The sequence below is a fragment of the Limanda limanda genome, chromosome 18 (genome assembly GCF_963576545.1).
Source record: "Limanda limanda chromosome 18, fLimLim1.1, whole genome shotgun sequence".
NCBI lineage: Eukaryota > Metazoa > Chordata > Actinopteri > Pleuronectiformes > Pleuronectidae > Limanda > Limanda limanda.
Genome location: NC_083653.1, coordinates 16390118 through 16406990, shown reverse-complemented (window position 1 = coordinate 16406990; position 16873 = coordinate 16390118). Strand labels below are relative to the sequence as shown.

The following is a 16873-nucleotide window of genomic DNA, read 5'->3' as shown; positions in this document are numbered from 1 at the left end:
TGCCTGTTTACCCAAACTGTTACTTAGCATTATGAATCTTTCAATGTCCCTTTATATTTGATACAAATTGGACAGTGACTCATAGAGAATACCTCAGTGCCAAATGGTAAACATTCTGTTAGTAATGCTCACAAAGATTGCTTACATTTTGGGAAAAGTAAACTAAATAACAAACTTTAAAAGATAAAACATACTGAATGAATATACTGATAAAATTAAATATAGTAACAAAATAATTTCCGCTTTCAACTATTGCAACAATACTTTATTTTAAAACTTTTTACATTATTTACACACATAACAAAGAATAAGATCTTTTTTCTTCTGCCTTCTTCCTCCGCATGTCAAGGCCGGTGGTACTAAGGCGGACAAGGGGAGAGCGAACAGGAAGGGCAGGTGGTCCAGGGGGCACATCGGTGCGAAGTGGTCCTCAGAGTTTAGCTGATGAGGTCTCTGAGTCTGGAATATATTTCTTTTGTCTTTTCCCTGCCCTTTAGCAAGTTTCAAAATTTTTTAGTTTTTAATATATCTTTAAATAAAAACAGCTTATAAATCATCTACAAACCTACATCTTCTATAAATTACCCAATTTGTTAAAGCAACAGTTGAAATTTGCAGAAGAAAACTCAGGGAGAGAGAGTGAGAAAGAGAGAAAGAGAGAAAGAGAGAAAGAGAGAAAGAGAAAAAGAGACAAAGAGAGAAAGAGAGAAAGAAAGAAAGAGAGAAAGAAACGACCTCAGCATCCAGCAGTGACAAAAAGGATCGGTAGAAAACAAACCTCTATACATCAGCAAACTGATTTGATAACATTTTGCCGAAACAAGAGACAGAAGACGGCTCCTGCTGAGAGAGCGCTGGTTTGGTCTAATCCGGTGATGGCTTCAGAGAGGAACCTGTGTACTGAGGGACAGCCCTCTTGTGCTTTTTATTGTGTGTACAAGTTAGTCAGCAGCTCCTGCGCCCACGTCTTGATGGAGGAAGTCCAGTGTTGGAGCAGCTGCCACGTTGAAGAGGCGAAGGTCACGGCGTGGCCCTGCCGACAGGTCACATAACCCCTGGAAGAGAGAAACACAGAGGCAGGTGAGTTTCTATCACGTTATTTACCAGAGCTTTAAATAAAGCCAAATATAATCTTGCATTTATTTCCATTAGCTATGGAAACAGACTCAGAGCAACATTACTTATAAATCAAGGACAAAAAAGCCAGAGCTGGCAGGATGTAGTTGAGATGGAGGAGGTGGTGCAGCTCCATCACATACAACAACACCTGGAACACAGTGTCTGGAGTGTTGGTGTAGACCTGAGCAAAGAAGAGAGTTGATCAGCGATTACACCTTAAATATGAACAAGTGACAGTTTTGTATGTTTGTTTATATTCACTCTTACCCATTCAATGGATGCTGCTTTTGACTTCTCCATGGCCTGGGTTATAAGTGGCCCCAGGACACGCTCAGAGTAATCATAAGGGGTGTTTGTCGCTACCCAGCTAAAGAAAAAGCTGAAACACAAGTTAAATGGTTGATTTTCATGAACAGTTATTAGACAAATAGTTTAAAGAAGGATTTGTACCTGAAGCCCTGTTTTGAATAGACTGTTATTTTGCCCCAGGCCTGCTGAAATACGGCCGTGACCCCTGAATCGTGCAGATACTTCGCCGTGCTGGAATCTGAAACACACAGCAACCATCACATGACCCTTAAAGAACAAACAAATTAAAAGTCCAGATCCAGACGTGGAAGTTCTGCCGTAAAGACGGACCTGTGAAGGAGCCGGGAGGTATGACGTTGTGTGCCAGGATGACGGCAAGATTCACAAACAGAAGAACCATGAGCAGCTTGGACCAGGGGAACCCGCGACCACTCATCTTCACCTGCAGGTTCTGGTGGCAAAAGCAAAACAATCGTTGTTTTCGATAGTCTAAGTCAGGGGTTTTCAACCGGGGGTCCGCAGCCCCCTGGTGGTCTGCGATGGCATTGCAGAGGGTCCGTGAAATTCGCTTTGATATTTCAACACATTTCCATATTACCCTTGAATATCGTGAAAAATATCTAAAATAAGAACAATATGTCTACAATAATATTAAGGTGCTGGTGATCATGAGGTTAAACTTAAGTAGGCCTCAATTGTTTTTGTGATATTGTATGATTATCATTTGTGACATATTCTGCTTTACTTTGTCATCTTCCCTCTTCAGTTGTAGCCCCAGTTTATGTTGATAGTTATTGATCACCGTTACTTTAACGTTCTCTCAACATGTCAGCTACATGTCTGTACATTTAAGTCATGAACATTACATATTGATGTACATATGGTTCTGAGATGCAGTACGAACTGCATTTGAATTTTGTTTTCAATTCTTAAGCACTGAAAATCAACCCTTTTTGTTGTTTTTTACACAGATTTTTCTAGATTTGTTTGAGGTTTTTAAGTAGTAATATCTAGAAATGTTTGAGGTTTTTAAATAACACCAACATGATAAACCAAATGTTAAAACTTCCTTCTATCCACATGCACGCACGAACGCACACACACACACACGTAGACACGCACGCGCGTAGGCACATCAGTGGGCCGCGGATTATTTTCTAGTCAGAATGGTGGTCCCTGGGACAAAACCAATTGAAAACCCCTGGTCTAAGTGTTGCAGTTGTAATCAGGAGTTTGGGCACCGCAGGTTTAATTCCATCTTAAATAAATAAATAAAACCTCAAATGTGCTCAGTGGTTAAATTCTGCTTTGCACTGTGGGTCTCACCTGACACAGTTTAATGCACTCGTGTAGCTCTGGAGTCTCATAGGTGTCTCTCAACATCTCATTGCTCACTTGGAACGACTGGATTGTTACTTCAAGGTTCTTCTGCAGCTAAAGACGGTCAAATACAAGGCAGCAGTCAAGTACAAGACGATTTTAAAAAGACTGTTTAAAAGATATTTCAGACCCAAGAAGTCTTTTAGGTTTAATATTACATATTAGACTTGATTTATGCTGCAGTTTCTCTCTGTATTCTTTTCTGTTACTTAAAAACCATCTGTGTCATGGCGGGAGTCATACTTTTGGTGGCAGATCTTTCCAGGACTTCAACAAATGATTCAACAGCAGACTGGAGAAAGGAAAAGAGGAAAATCAGCTTCAAAATCTTAGATCTTAATCTTAAAATTCAGATTTGAGTGTTTGCTTTCTCATATTCACACTTTAAAAAGGAAAAAGTTAAATTCAACCACTCGTAAAATGTAGAGATCAGTGTATGTATAAGAGCATTTTGTGAAGGGTGAAGTGTTTATAACTAACCTGGACTGGTGTAAGTGTTTGGAATAGAGCTCCCTCCATACTTCAAGACTTAGTTTGTCCACACACAAACACTTGGTCATACTTCTGAGCAGCTGCAAGGAGCAAGAAGACAATCTTTTAAATGCCACAGTCCCAACAATACCAACTCCAAGACAACAGTTAAATGGGAAGTTTATAGGTTGATAAAAGTGACAAAATCAATCACCACTTCCAACAAATAAAAGTGTATTGTCTTTATTTCGGGAGGAATAACACTAAATCCTCATGTTTTCCGTTGATGTTTTAGAGCCAGTAAGTACATGTGTGTGTCTTACCTCTCTCTTCATGGCGTCAGGACAGTGTGACGTGGCTCTGGACAGAAAGGACGGCAGGTACTCGTGTAGCGTGCTCTTCGGTTTGGCTCCGAACGCAAGGATTTTGAGTCGAGGATACAGACGCCTCAGCTGCCCCTGCAGACTGAACACAAACAAAATGGGGTTATATGTGTTTTTGGGAGATTAGAAAAAACCAGAGTCATATGTGTTCAAACTCAATTGTATGAAATGATCAGTTCTACAGTTTGTTTTGATGGAGAGATGATGAGCTTACAACTGTTTTGATACTAAATAAAAAAGGTATAAATGATCTTTCTCAGTGAACTCCACCACTTCAGTGTGTTTTAAAGGATCCAGAGAAATTTCTCAACCACCCACTTATTCCTAAACTGATCGTCATGTTATTGCACATGGGCTTAAAGGGGAATCCGATTTTTACATTAGATTCCATTCACCTTGATGACAGGGCATTCTTGGGCATGAAGGCGAAATCCAGCAAAGGAAAGAACTCTTTAGGTCCCATGATGCCAAATCCCATTCTCAGGTTTGGATGAAGTCTGGAAGAAGAAGGACAACAAAAGGATTTGAGATTCAAGATCATGATTTCAGTTTCATTTTAATCATATTACATCCAGAAAAGAACATGTCAAAACAAATAGGAGAAGGTTTTTGTTGTATATTTTTTACGTGATCTAAATAAAAACTGAAACATACAGTTCTCATATTACTCCAGACTTACAGGAGAAGTAGATCCAGATAGGCAATGGCATACGCAGACAAGGATTTCACTCCAAGCACAGGAAGCATGATGCCCAACCACACTGAAACACACAGAGAAACACTTGATTCACCTTGTGCTGGTGGAGCAGTTAGTTCTGGTATTAAACAACTCAACACTGGGTCTTTTCAGTTCGCCATTTAAAAAAGAATAGGCCAGAGCAAAAGCAACCAGGAACACATGGTGTATTTAAAGAAACACGGTGACACAAAGTGAGTGATGAGAACTGGAGCAGCATGACAGCCGCCCAGCAAGTCACCTTTAAACCTGCAAATACTCTGAGTCTCATGTTAAATGTGCTACATGTGCAATTTTGTGTTGAGAATTTAAATCAGTTCTTTTTTCCTCCCAAATTACAGAGGAAAACATTTAAGGTGAAGTTTGTATATCTTCTCAGTCTAGTCAGTCTGAGGCTCAAACAGGAAACATTTCATTGCTTTTTAAAGTCCTGATGATGAGACGGGAGGGTTTTCACATTTTCAAACAGCCCGTCCAGGTGTTTTATAAGAGACGGACCGTAAGGGATTTTCCAAAGGCTAATTCTGATATTGTAATATCAATATATATATATCGACTGACATGTGTCAAAGAAATGGAATCGAGGCTTGATATTTTACAGTTTAACCATATATAGCTGTTGAACTGAGATAATAAACGTGAGAGGATAAATACACATTTTTCTGTGTAAAGTATTTAAAATTGGGTTGAAATTTGCCGCACAATAATTTACTACAAAACTCGACCTGCTCCCAGACTTTCTGTGCTCAGAGATAGTTGGGAATGTGGGAGAAAGGACAGACCCTGAGCATGCGGTGAATTTGTGAGAACAATGAAACACTGTGCTAACTCAACTCAAGGATGTTTTTTGTAGTGGTGAGAATGTGTGTCATTTTTTAGGAAGGGGGCAGTATTTGTCTGTTAGTTACCTCTTAGTCCGTGGCTGAGGTCATACAATACTGCTTGTCCCAGAGCCCACATGATAGTCAAACACTTCACTGGGCGATTCTGAACCGACCGCAGTAACTCCAAATACTGCGGAGGAAGGAGGAAGCTTATATGACATATTACTGCACAGTTATTGCAGAAAACAAATCATGCAGTACATTGGACAATGGAACTGAAATCACACACATACACCAGTGCAGTGAAGCAATCAACACACACACTTACATCTGGCAGATTTCGGGTGGCTATTGTGGGTTGGTTCTTTAAAATTGCCTGGATGCAAATTCTGTAGCCATGAAGTGGTTCCCCTGAAGGGAGAAAAGCAATGTTGTATTTTGTTAAATAACTTTTAACTTCCCTGGTAATCACTGTATACTCTGACCTTAAAATCAAAATGTAACACTGATTTGATGAAGGGTCTTGATGCTGATGGTGTAATTGCATCCATGGTGAAAGTACAAGTGGACCTTTGTTTCACGCCAGAGCCCATATATTCTTATTCAACTCATTTCCTATTATCTCACAACTATTGGCTGCTTCATCAAAGCAAAAATACCCCAGACATCCTTAAAACCAGTTTATTAGGTTTATTATCCTTAACTGATCAAGTTTACTAGAATATTTCTGCCACATAATCTGTGATGTTCTAACCAAATGATTTATATTAATTAGGATATGCATCACAAACTACGTCCTCCAACTTAACCCCTTATTGCCTCAATTAATTTCCAATTATATAAAAAAAAAAAATTATTTGTGTTTTTGGCTGTCATACAGATGTTAATTTAAGTGGAGATTGTTCATTTGAATGTAGCATATACAATATATATACATTTTGGTATGAGGCAAATTAGCGACATTAGGCATAATGGGGCATAACCTTAATTTAACAAATTTTCAAGTCTCTGGTATGTAGATTATTATATTGATGCTGCTTTTGCTTGAAATTGAATAACAACATATGTTTCTGTACAATCATTGCTGTTCCATCATCACAGTATTTCAAATACAGCTTAATACCTCAAAATAACTTTTGCTGCACAGTCCCAAGGGGCTAGTGTGTATATTAAGACCAGATGGGGTTTGAGGCGAATTCGCGACATTCGTCTACAAGGGGTTTTAAAGTACTGAATCTACTCTGGAAATAACACTGAAGATGCACAGAGCAAACGAGGGAAGAGGGATAACGTCTGAACCACTTCCACCTCCTCACGTAGCCTCCTGTATTTACCTGACTGCCTGTCCAGCCTTGTGAGCATGGCGTAAACACAGTGGTCGAAGAAACGTGGCAGAACGTCGCTGCAGCTTCTGATGAGGCCTTCGATCACATCCCTCAGCTCCTGCCCTGTGAAGCAGTATGGGTAGTCTGAGGGGAGAAAAAAGGAGGATATGACATCACTGCAAAACAATTTCAAAATCAGGTTGTTGACAAATAAAAGGTCCTATTAAAATTGCCCCTGTATTACTTTGCATATTTGGATCTTGATCGAAAAACCAACCGACCGTGAGCGCAGCTGCAGTGGGTGGGCTCTGTCTCCGGCACACTCAGATTGAGGTTGAGGTACTCGGCCAGGTCTTCTACCCAGATGGATGGATTGTCTGGGAACAGAGTCTGACTGTGAGCCAGGTGCTGCTTCAGCTCCCAGACATCCAGCTGAAGAGAGAACAGCACAGAAGAGAGGATAAGTCTTGTCTGTTACCTCAGAAACAACACGTCCATTATGTGAAGATGAATATGTGTCTCAGCGTGTGATATTTTGTTCTAAAGTTGCCACAATTCTGCATTGTTACCCAGGTTTGTATGAGGAATTTGTCCGCGAAATTCGCTTTGATATTTAAACACATTTCCAGATTACCCTTGAATATCATGAAAAATATCTAAAATAAGAAAAATATGTCTAAAATAATATAAAGGTGCTGGTGATCATGAGGTTAAACTTAAGTAGGCCTCAATTGTTTGTGTGATATTGTATGATTATCATTTGTGACACATTATGCATTACTTTGTAATCTTCCCTCTTTAGTTGTAGCCCCAGTTTATGTTGATTGTTATTGATCAACGTTACTTTAACGTTCTCTCAACATGTAAGTTACATGTCTGTACATTTAAGTCATGAAAGTTATATATTGATGTACATATGGTTCTGAGATGCAGTACAACTACAAACTGCATTTGAATTTTGTTTTCAATTCTTAAGCACTGAAAATCAACCATTTTTGTTGTTTTTTACACAGATTTTTCTAGATTTGTTTGAGGTTTTTAAGTAGATATATCTAGATTTGTTTGAGGTTTTTAAATAACACCAACATTTTTGGAGAATGTAGTTTGTGATGCAAATCCTAATTGATGCACCCAGGTTTGTATGAGGAAGTGCGCGGCTTTGAGGTTTTACAAAGACATTTACTTTACAGAAACATCAGGAAAAATCTTACACTAATATTGATGAAGATTTGTCTTTATTTTTAATCGAAAATTGAAGGAGAAAAGTTGGAAATTCACACACAAAATCTTCAAATATTTCAAAATCTGTGACCATGATCCACTCCTTGCTCTGGCCTTTGGATTGTCAACAAACCTCAGTGTCACATTCCTCAACGACAGGTTTTCATACGTTCAATGAAAAATCCTGAGAATGTGTGTTACTCACAGCTTTGAAGGCTTCCTCGAGGTTCTTGTGCGTCGGAGGGGCGACTGCATTGCTGGAGTTTGATTTCTTGGGTGGTTTACTCGTTGAGGGCCTCTTGTTCTGAGGCTTGGCTGCTGGTGGAACCTGCTCCTTCTTCTGTTTCTTCACCATCTGCTCCAAGCAGTCGTACACTGTCTCTGACATGATCAGCGGTGCCGGATGGAACAAGGCAGCGTTGGTAAGACACGCCTCTAGATTGCAAATATAATTATTGGTCTTGATTCTAAGTCTGAAATCTCTGAGGACCTAGACTATGTTATAGAAGATCAAGCTGGAGTCTTGGGTAGGTCTTGGAACCCAGCTCTCCTAAATGAAGAAGGCTCCTTTGTTGACAGTGACATCTTCTATGTCATCAAAGGAGCCTTCTCCTAAAGGAAGAAATAAGCATAAGCTTTACAAGAATATCGCAAAATAAACACCCAGCCATGCATGAAATAACACAGGAATGCCCTTGTCCACTCAAGTCCAGATTAAGTGTCCTTTGCTAGTACGAGTTTGAGAAGCCAGGCAGTGCAAAAGGACGACGACAGATGAAATGGGCGACTTAAGGGGCGACTGAAAAAGTGAAATAATGGGGCAAAAGAGGAGGATAGATTAGGATGATGATCAGGGAGGTGAACAAACTGATAGCGATGAAGAGAGAGTTCAGAACTCCTCTTGGTCTCCCTGAGCTCCTTCATCAATTTTTCGTCATCATCTGGCCGCGAGTGAGTGAGAGAGGTAAGCCAACCTCAGCTGCTCAAGTAACGAGCCAGTTTTGAGAATATAAGAAGTAGAAAGTAAAGGAATTAGTGTTCAAATGTATCGCGTAAAAGTAAAAAGTCGTCAGGAAAGTAAATACTCAAGAAGAGTACAGGTATGGGAAAAATCTACAGTGAGAAAGTATTTGTACTTCGTTACTTCCCATACAGGCATAATAAAGTGCTGCTAATGATGTTATACTTTACTACAAGTTGGATGCTACAGTAACATTATGATTATTCAAAATGCAATAGGCAAAACCACATTGATTCTCTCTATTTAAAATTGGCGGCCAAACGAGATTATGATTATGAATTATACATAATTTTGTAAGGTCTTGATCTTACTATGAAACGTGGCTTGATTTATGTAAAGACGAGGGAAAAACCCCGGCAACTTAACAAATGTCATCTGTAGCGAATGAATAATTAACAGTGATTTTAATATATATCTGACAGTAGCTGTTCACCCCTGTGCAGTGGTGGAGGAAGTACTGAAGTTTAGTACTTAAGTAAAAGTACAAGTACACAGGAAAATATATACTTAAGTAAAAGTAAAAGTACTACATCAACAATCCTACTTAAGTAAAAGTAAAAAGTACTTGCATTTAAATTTACTTTAAGTATTAAAAGTAAAAGTACTCACGCAATGGGTTGTCGCTCAATGTCTAGGCTGTGCCATTTTGATAAAGAATGCAGATATAGCTACTGGTAATACTCATGCCTCTACAGATGTCACTACTAGTAATAATTATAAGCAATAATAATGTTTCAGCAAAACAGGCAAGGCTGTAGTGCTGCTGCCAAACGCGCTGTTGCAGGTATGGCCGGCCCCTTTAAGGGTGACGTAGTGCACCTGGGTATTGTGGGAAAGGCGCAAGAAGTGTGTGAATACGAGAAGTGAACAAACACCTAGAGGTGATGAGAGTGTTGCTCCGGTGGACAGACAATAAATAAAGTGGCGGCGTTAAAACTAAAGAAACGTCTCCTCCTCCTTCTTCACGGAGTGGTCCGGACGGCTGCTTACCGGCCACTGTGTGTGACTGTTTGTGTGTGTGCGTGTGTGTGCGTATGTGTGCGTGTGTGTGTGTGTATGTGTGTGTGTGTGTGCGTGTGTGTGCGTATGTGTGTGTGCGTATGTGTGTGTCACCCAGATGCGGAGCTGACGAGTGGGCACCCTCTGTCGGCCAAGCGCTAAACAGGGTAGCTGATGGTTAGATAGTGATCAACTACGAACTTTAACAGGAAGAGTGGAAATGTTTGTTGCCGTTTGTGTGGCTGCTTGTGTGACTGTGTGTGCGTGTGTGGAGCGCTGGCGGAGCCGCTCCGTTACAGCAACATTTTGGCGAAACTGTGTTCATAAAATGTAACGAGTAACACACATATTGTAGAAATGTAGCGGAGTAAAAGTATAGATAATAGCTGCAAAATGTAACGGAGTAATAGTAAAAAGTATGCACTTTTATTTTTACTTAGGTAAAGTACAGATACGTAAACATTTACTTAAGTACAGTAACGAAGTAAAAATACTTTGTTACATTCCACCACTGCACCTGTGTGACAGTCGATTGTCCGTTTGATAAATGAGCTAACGAGCTAACGAGCAGCCTGACAAAGTAAAAACATTTTGGCGCCATTTAACCTCCGGATTAAATCCCATCAATTTGTCAAATTAACGGACACGTCACGCAAATGAAGGACAAGACACTCACTGATTGGTTGTCCGAAAGATGGAGACGGTGCGACACGATTGGGCGGCGCCACAAAAGATGGACATAGGGCTTACGGATTGGCCGTTAAAAGACGGAAATGAGGAAACGCAAGTTGGGATATTATCGCAGTGGAAACATCCAAAACAAACTGTTAAAGAGAAAAAGGAATATACCACACGAGGCCCCAGCGAGGATCGAACTCGCGACCCCTGGTTTACAAGACCAGTGCTCTAACCACTGAGCTATGGAGCCCGTTGACTTGCATTGAAAACAGCTTTTCTTTTTATACACAGCTGCAAACGTACACGTGGACGTCGTGGATACCGAGTTAACTTTGGCCACACTAACGACCTAGCGACCGATCTGCACTTCACTTCCGCGCTACCTTGGCGCTAACATGGTGATCTCCGTCCTGTGGGGCTGGACCGCCCCGATCCTGGTGGTTCTACTTGTTCTGCTTTCGATCGTGTTTCTCTCTTACTGCGTGTACCTCAAATACATCCACATGAAGTACGATCACATCCCCGGGCCGCCAAGAGACAAGTAAGTCAAGTGTCTCGGTTTCTGATGCGAGCTCTAGCTAACATCAGGGATCTTGTTGACACCTTGTTTTGCTCCTCGCAGTTTCTTCCTCGGACATTCACCCACGCTTCTGAGGGTCATGAACGGTGGCGGAGTGATCCACGATAAATTCCAGGAGTGGTAAGTGTGTTATTCTCGTTGTGTGTGTGTTAATAACCTCACATGTGTGTAGTCTGACACGTCTCAGGTGTAACTGCGATTGTGTCCAACTCATCTGTAAGTTGTCCCCTACAGGTCAGAGAGGTACGGGCCTGTTTACAGGATCAATATCCTTCACTACGTTAATCTCGGTGTCACCTGTCAGGAAGCCACCAAGGTAAACACGACACCTTTCAGGAACCACTGATTTGTGTTGCATAAGCACCGCACTGCTGTACAAAGGCCAGCATGAATCAGCACAATTATTAAGCGCGCAGAGGTCAATGGAAATGTCTTCCTGTGGGCCCCCCTCTTGTGTTTTCAGGAAATCTTAATGTCCCCCAAGTACCCCAAAGATAACTTCTACAAGAAACTCTTCAACCTGTTTGGTCAAAGGTAATAAATCGGGGATACTCCTGTATACACAGTAGTACCATGTTGTCAACGCACCTAGCAACGTGTCAATAATAACAATGTCAATATTTGTGATGGGTGGTACTGTCAAAATGCTGATCGGATGCTTCTGAGATACATCATTTTACATTGAATCAGAGGTCCCCCGATGTATTGGTTGGCACAAAAATGTCCGATATAGGCCCCTAAAGATTTTGATGAAGGTTTGATAGCAACATCTTAGGGAACACTACCCTTTTTTGTGTATAAACATCAGCTGTATGTATCAGAAATGTTTTTACCCCCTAATATCAGTATTGGCATCAGCACCAAACAGTCAGCCCTAACTGTAATGTCCACTTTGTTGTCGGTCCATTTTTGTGTGACGTTGTTCATTGTTTTGTTCCGTTAAATCATGTGCAACCTTATTAAGAACTTATAAGAATTGTGTTCAATTCCTCTCTTCAAGGTTCTTTGGCAACGGCATGATAGTAGCACTGCACCATGAGCAGTGGTACAAACAGCGGCGGATCATGGACCCTGCGTTCAGCAGCTTGTGAGTTTATTATTATGATTTATTCTGCAACCAGAGACAGAATGGTGAATCTACATTTACCTTGATTTTTATTACAGCGTCTACAGCCATGGCAGATCCTCTTCAGAAGGTGGGCAACTCTTTTGAAGGCTTTTCCTCTCTTTGCTTGCAGGTATCTGAGAGGACTAATGGGCACCTTCGATGAGAGGGCAGAGAAACTGATGAACAGCTTAACGGATGCTGCTGACAGTAACACTGAGGCCAACATGCTCGCCATGTTCAACTGTGTTACTCTGGACGTTATTGCTAAGGTGTTGTGTTAATATGCTTTTTTTTATGCGAAGATTCCTCCAATCATTGTAACCAACTCAATATTGAGTTTCCTTGTTGACTCTCAGATTGGTTTCGGTGTGGAGTTGGACCTGCTGCATAATACTTCACCCTTCCCTGAAGCCATCGAGACATGTCTAACAGGGATGATTCACAATCTCCGAGACGTCTTTTTTGAGGTATGTCTTCGCTGCCAGTTTGATTGGAGTTAATATGATTAAAGGTTCATAAACTGTTATACTTCCTAAAATCCTTCATTTCCAGTTCAAACCAAAGAACAGATCGTTCATTAAAAAAGTGAGGGAAGCGTGCCGCCTGCTGCGCACAACCGGAGCTCGGTGGTTAAATGAAAGAAGGAACGCCATTAAAATGGGCGATGACATCCCCAGAGACATCCTCACGCACATCCTCAAAGCTTCTGGCCAAGGTTACAGTCCCTAAAGTTCACACTCCTTTATACTGGATAATAATTATGATTAATTGTTCCTGTGTTGTAATCAGTCATGGCAGCTGCAAACAATGGGATCTAGATAAGAACATTGAGAGTTGTGGACAGCTTAACTAAGAAAGTAAAAACACATTTAACATTTTTCATTTCAACAAACATCCATCTAAACACATCATCTATCCATATTAAAAGGCAAAATAAATTTGATTAGAAACAGATATGTAGCTGTAAGTAACGAAGTATGCCCATTAATCGGAAATGGATGCCTATGATTATATGTGATATTAAAATGAGTTGAGAAGTCAAATATTGGTTGACATGTTGATTCCATTTTCTGTTGATTCCAGAGGAAAGGGCTACTAAAGAAGAGGAGGAGACCATGTTGGACAATTTTATAACGTTCTTCATCGCTGGTGAGTCCGTTGCTTCTGCCCTGGTTTGTGACATTAATGTGAAATCGTGAAATTAGTAAAAGGGACTTTTAACCCGAAATATCGGTAAAATGTGTCTATCCACCGGTTTCAGTATGAGTTCTGAAATTATATTTATAGCCCACCACTGTGTTTGAGTTAAATATTATTATGTAGGTCCAATGAATGGAGACCAAACCCTATCTAAACTGTTTTTTCTTCTATCTGCAAGGATATTAAATAAAATGTTGTGGTGTAGCTGTTATTGTTGAACTGTGAATTTGTATCGGTTTGTGGGTGAACTGATCTATTGAGTAAATTATTTTTTGTTTAGAGATGAAGAACACAATCACTTTAATGTCACGTGTGTTGTTTGAAAGTAACACTAATACATTTTTTGTCATCTGTACATTTTCAGGCCAAGAAACAACAGCTAATCAACTCGCTTTTTGCGCCATGGAGCTGGCAAGACATCCGGATATTTTGGAGAAGTAAGAACAGCATTATTTGTTATTAATAATGTAGCTGCTGAAGGATTGTTTCTTGAATTGTGTCTTGTTCCTCAGGGTGAGGAAGGAGGTGGATGATGTCATTGGGATGAGACAGGACATAAGCTATGAGAACCTGGGGAACCTGACCTACCTCTCACAGGTATATGCCATGAAAAACGAAATATTTCAACTCATAATCATCTAGAGATCTTGACGAACCAGTGTCATCAACTGAAATGAGCAGGTGTTAAGCAACAGGCCCACACTGTAACCTCCCCCCAGGTGCTGAAGGAGACTCTGAGGATCTATCCGACAGCTCCAGCCACATCGCGCGATGTACTTGAAGACATGGTCATAGACGGCATCCACATACCTGCAGGATTCACCTGTATGGTGAGTCATTCCCTTTTGAATGTCTGGATGTAAACCCAAACATGTCTTATAGTTTGTTTCTGTATCATCTTTCAATGAATTGCTCTGAAATGTAGTTCAGTACCTATGTGACTGGGAGAATGGAGAAGTTCTTCAAGGACCCACTGAAATTTGATCCAGACAGATTTCACCCAGATGCCACTAAGTGAGTTGCATACAAAGACAAGTTTCAGTTTTACTCCTACTGTGTCTCTTGCTTGCTTCATATAAGAGAAGGAAGTCCATTTCATGAGTCGTGTCTTATCTCTTTTACAAGGCCTTATTACTGCTACTACCCTTTTGCCCTTGGTCCGCGCTCCTGCCTCGGCCAGAACTTTGCTCAGGTGGGTGTTGACAAAATGTATATAAATGTGACACACACTTGGTATCCACATATGTCTCTGGTGATCAGATTTACAAGTGGCTCTAAGTATAGGTGTGAACGCAGCTGAGATGCACGGCGGACGCATCTGGACATTTTTTACACTTCACATTGTTTCCCATTTTTGTAAGGCTGTCATAGTAGAGTAGTAGAATTTTTAATTTTTTTTCAAATGAGTAATTACCTATTTCATTATGTAGCTGAGCACATTGTGCTGGTTTGACCCACTGTCACTGTCTCTCACACATACAAATTGAAAAAAAAAACATTCCTTGCAATGATGTATGTGTTATTTACATGTAGAGCAGGGGCGTGACTGACGGGTTGGGACAGGCCAGTGTTCCAACAGTCAGTTTTCCAGATGACAGAGCAGACAGCGAACTGGGGCATGACGAGCATAGCAGATATTTTATTAACGTGGGCACACGTCAAACAGGGGTGAGGTCAACAGACACTGATAACAGGCAGAGTAACATAAAGTCAAAGTGCAGGATAGAGGAGGCAGCGGTAGAATTTCTACCACAGACGATGGATGATGATCTTGTGGATTCTCTTAGGATGGACCGCTCTTCACAAACTGAGACAAGCCTGATAAGTTGATGGTAGAATTAAGCTCAGGGCGTGCAGGTGAAATGGCAAAAGAACAGGAAACAGGAAGACACACCTCCCCTCAGACATGCATATAAACATCCTGAATGTGTTTTCAGATGGAGGCGAAAGTGGTGATGGCCAAGCTGATCCAGAGGTTTGATTTCACCCTCGCCCCCGGAGAGACCTTTGACATATTGGACACTGGCACACTCAGACCAAAGAGCGGAGTGGTGTGCTCTATCAGACACAGGAATTATAACGAGAAGAATGAACACACAGTAATATAGGCAGAAAACACAATGGTCTCTGGGAAGAAATTAGGTTGTTGGGTTGCTCAGGTAATAGTTTTCTAACTTTTTAATGCTGCCAGATTGTTTTATTACTTTCTGAATGATGAGAATGCTGTAATGATCATGATTATTGTTATTTCCTAACAGTAAAGGGGATATGGGGAAACCAATAGGGTTACAGGGCTACAGTATAATATGTACTTCTATTTGCTTGAACTAACATTTAGATTTTGTGTATTTGCTCTTACTTTAACACAATATAAAATACGAAAATTATTATGGGGGAGATTCCATAGACATATATATCAGTTTTTTCTGTCTGCGGATATGATAAACCTTTATTTTATATAATAAATAATGCAGTTTAAACAATGCGGGGAAAAAAATAATATATATACATATATGTTTACGTTTTATGTACATTTTATGAAAACTTGTTTATTATCTTTGTCATAAGGGTTTGATAATGAAATCAATATACGACTATCAGAAATTTAAAATCAAATATTTTATCAAGGCCTTCAAAAATCAATATCGGTCTGTTTTTTTTTGTAAAGGCTGTGTGGCCAACATGCAGAGTGAAGGTGCTGTGGTCGTGTGTCCTATGCTTGTCTGCTGGAACGCAAAGCACAGTCCATTCCTAAAAACTCACCTTTCAGAGCAATGCTTACAAAGTCTGTACCATTGCCACTGCTGATTTCCCATGGTATTTTTTATGGTATGTGGATTAAAAACGATTTTGCAGAAACATGAAAACCTTATGCAGACAGGGTTTGTTGTTTGGGCCCAATGATTGAAATGTTCCTGTTCTTTCATCCAGTTGCTCTTCTCCTCTTCTGTCGTTCTGCTCTGCAGCTCTTGCAGATCAGCTGTGGCTGTTATGTGTGTCAGGAAGTGAAACAAGCTGAGTGGTTAGGGGATCTTTAGCTGTGACACTTGCAGCTGCATCCACCTTGGCGTTTCCTTGTAAAACAACATCTGTGTTGTGATTGTGAAGTTCACATGTACAAAGAACTGGTTTGGGGTGGGAGCAGCACAGCTTCCAGCAGCTCAGTTGGTAATGCACACTAAAACCAAAACTAATGCTCTTAGCTTTATCAAAGCACATTTGGCCTTTTTCAACACTGCGTTCCATATCCCAGCATCTGGACAGTGTGACAGTGGCTAAACTTGACCTGAATGATCCGCTTGGACCAAATATAAATATCTGGGTGCGATATATGTCAACATCTTTTATCCCAATAAGAGACATTATCATCATACACCATTGTTTGATTATTCAGAAGTTGATAGTAACAGAACAATAAATGGATTAATCCAAATAATCCATTAGCTATCCATGCTTTATGCTTTTCCTTTGAGGGTGGGAGGAGCCAATCTGAGCAGACAAGTGCCTTGGGTGAAAGGT

At 40.5% G+C, this 16873-nt stretch overlaps 2 protein-coding genes and 1 non-coding gene across 3 annotated transcripts; 1 reads left to right on the top strand and 2 right to left on the bottom strand.

Annotated features, from left to right (window-relative positions):
- Nucleotides 1-635: 635 nt before the first annotated feature.
- tmem214 (transmembrane protein 214) lies at nucleotides 636-10863 on the bottom strand. Its single transcript, XM_061092067.1, has 17 exons — nucleotides 10850-10863; nucleotides 7974-8250; nucleotides 6829-6979; nucleotides 6557-6691; nucleotides 5551-5633; nucleotides 5307-5412; nucleotides 4342-4423; nucleotides 4058-4159; nucleotides 3603-3744; nucleotides 3289-3380; nucleotides 3052-3100; nucleotides 2755-2862; nucleotides 1759-1879; nucleotides 1570-1666; nucleotides 1387-1498; nucleotides 1182-1300; nucleotides 636-1055 (listed from the first exon to the last, which is right to left on the bottom strand). The coding sequence occupies exons 1-17, from the start codon at nucleotides 10861-10863 to the stop codon at nucleotides 926-928; spliced, it is 1920 nt and encodes a 639-aa protein (XP_060948050.1). The 3' UTR covers nucleotides 636-925.
- trnat-ugu (transfer RNA threonine (anticodon UGU)) lies at nucleotides 10644-10716 on the bottom strand. Its single transcript has one exon. It is a non-coding gene; the product is annotated as a tRNA-Thr (tRNA).
- On the top strand, nucleotides 10810-16221 carry LOC133024687 (cholesterol 24-hydroxylase-like). Its single transcript, XM_061091850.1, has 15 exons — nucleotides 10810-11007; nucleotides 11089-11166; nucleotides 11281-11362; nucleotides 11510-11580; nucleotides 12047-12133; nucleotides 12285-12423; nucleotides 12511-12621; nucleotides 12707-12869; nucleotides 13238-13303; nucleotides 13719-13791; nucleotides 13867-13951; nucleotides 14074-14184; nucleotides 14280-14368; nucleotides 14480-14546; nucleotides 15292-16221. Exons 1-15 carry the CDS (start codon nucleotides 10862-10864, stop codon nucleotides 15460-15462), a joined length of 1539 nt encoding a protein of 512 aa, XP_060947833.1. The 5' UTR covers nucleotides 10810-10861; the 3' UTR covers nucleotides 15463-16221.
- Nucleotides 16222-16873: the final 652 nt, after the last annotated feature.

What these genes read in the sequence shown, in the direction of transcription:
- tmem214 (XM_061092067.1), bottom strand. An exon ending in ACCTCCCGGCTCCTTCACAG is followed by an intron (nt 1,667 to 1,758) that starts GTCCGTCTTTAC and finishes TGTGTGTTTCAG; the next exon opens with ATTCCAGCACGGCGAAGTAT. An exon ending in TATTCAAAACAGGGCTTCAG is followed by an intron (nt 1,499 to 1,569) that starts GTACAAATCCTT and finishes CTTGTGTTTCAG; the next exon opens with CTTTTTCTTTAGCTGGGTAG.
- LOC133024687 (XM_061091850.1), top strand. Translation starts at nt 10,862, where the DNA reads ATGGTGATCTCCGTCCTGTGGGGCTGGACCGCCCCGATCCTGGTGGTT. An exon ending in CCTGTCAGGAAGCCACCAAG is followed by an intron (nt 11,363 to 11,509) that starts GTAAACACGACA and finishes TTGTGTTTTCAG; the next exon opens with GAAATCTTAATGTCCCCCAA. An exon ending in CCTCAAAGCTTCTGGCCAAG is followed by an intron (nt 12,870 to 13,237) that starts GTTACAGTCCCT and finishes TGTTGATTCCAG; the next exon opens with AGGAAAGGGCTACTAAAGAA.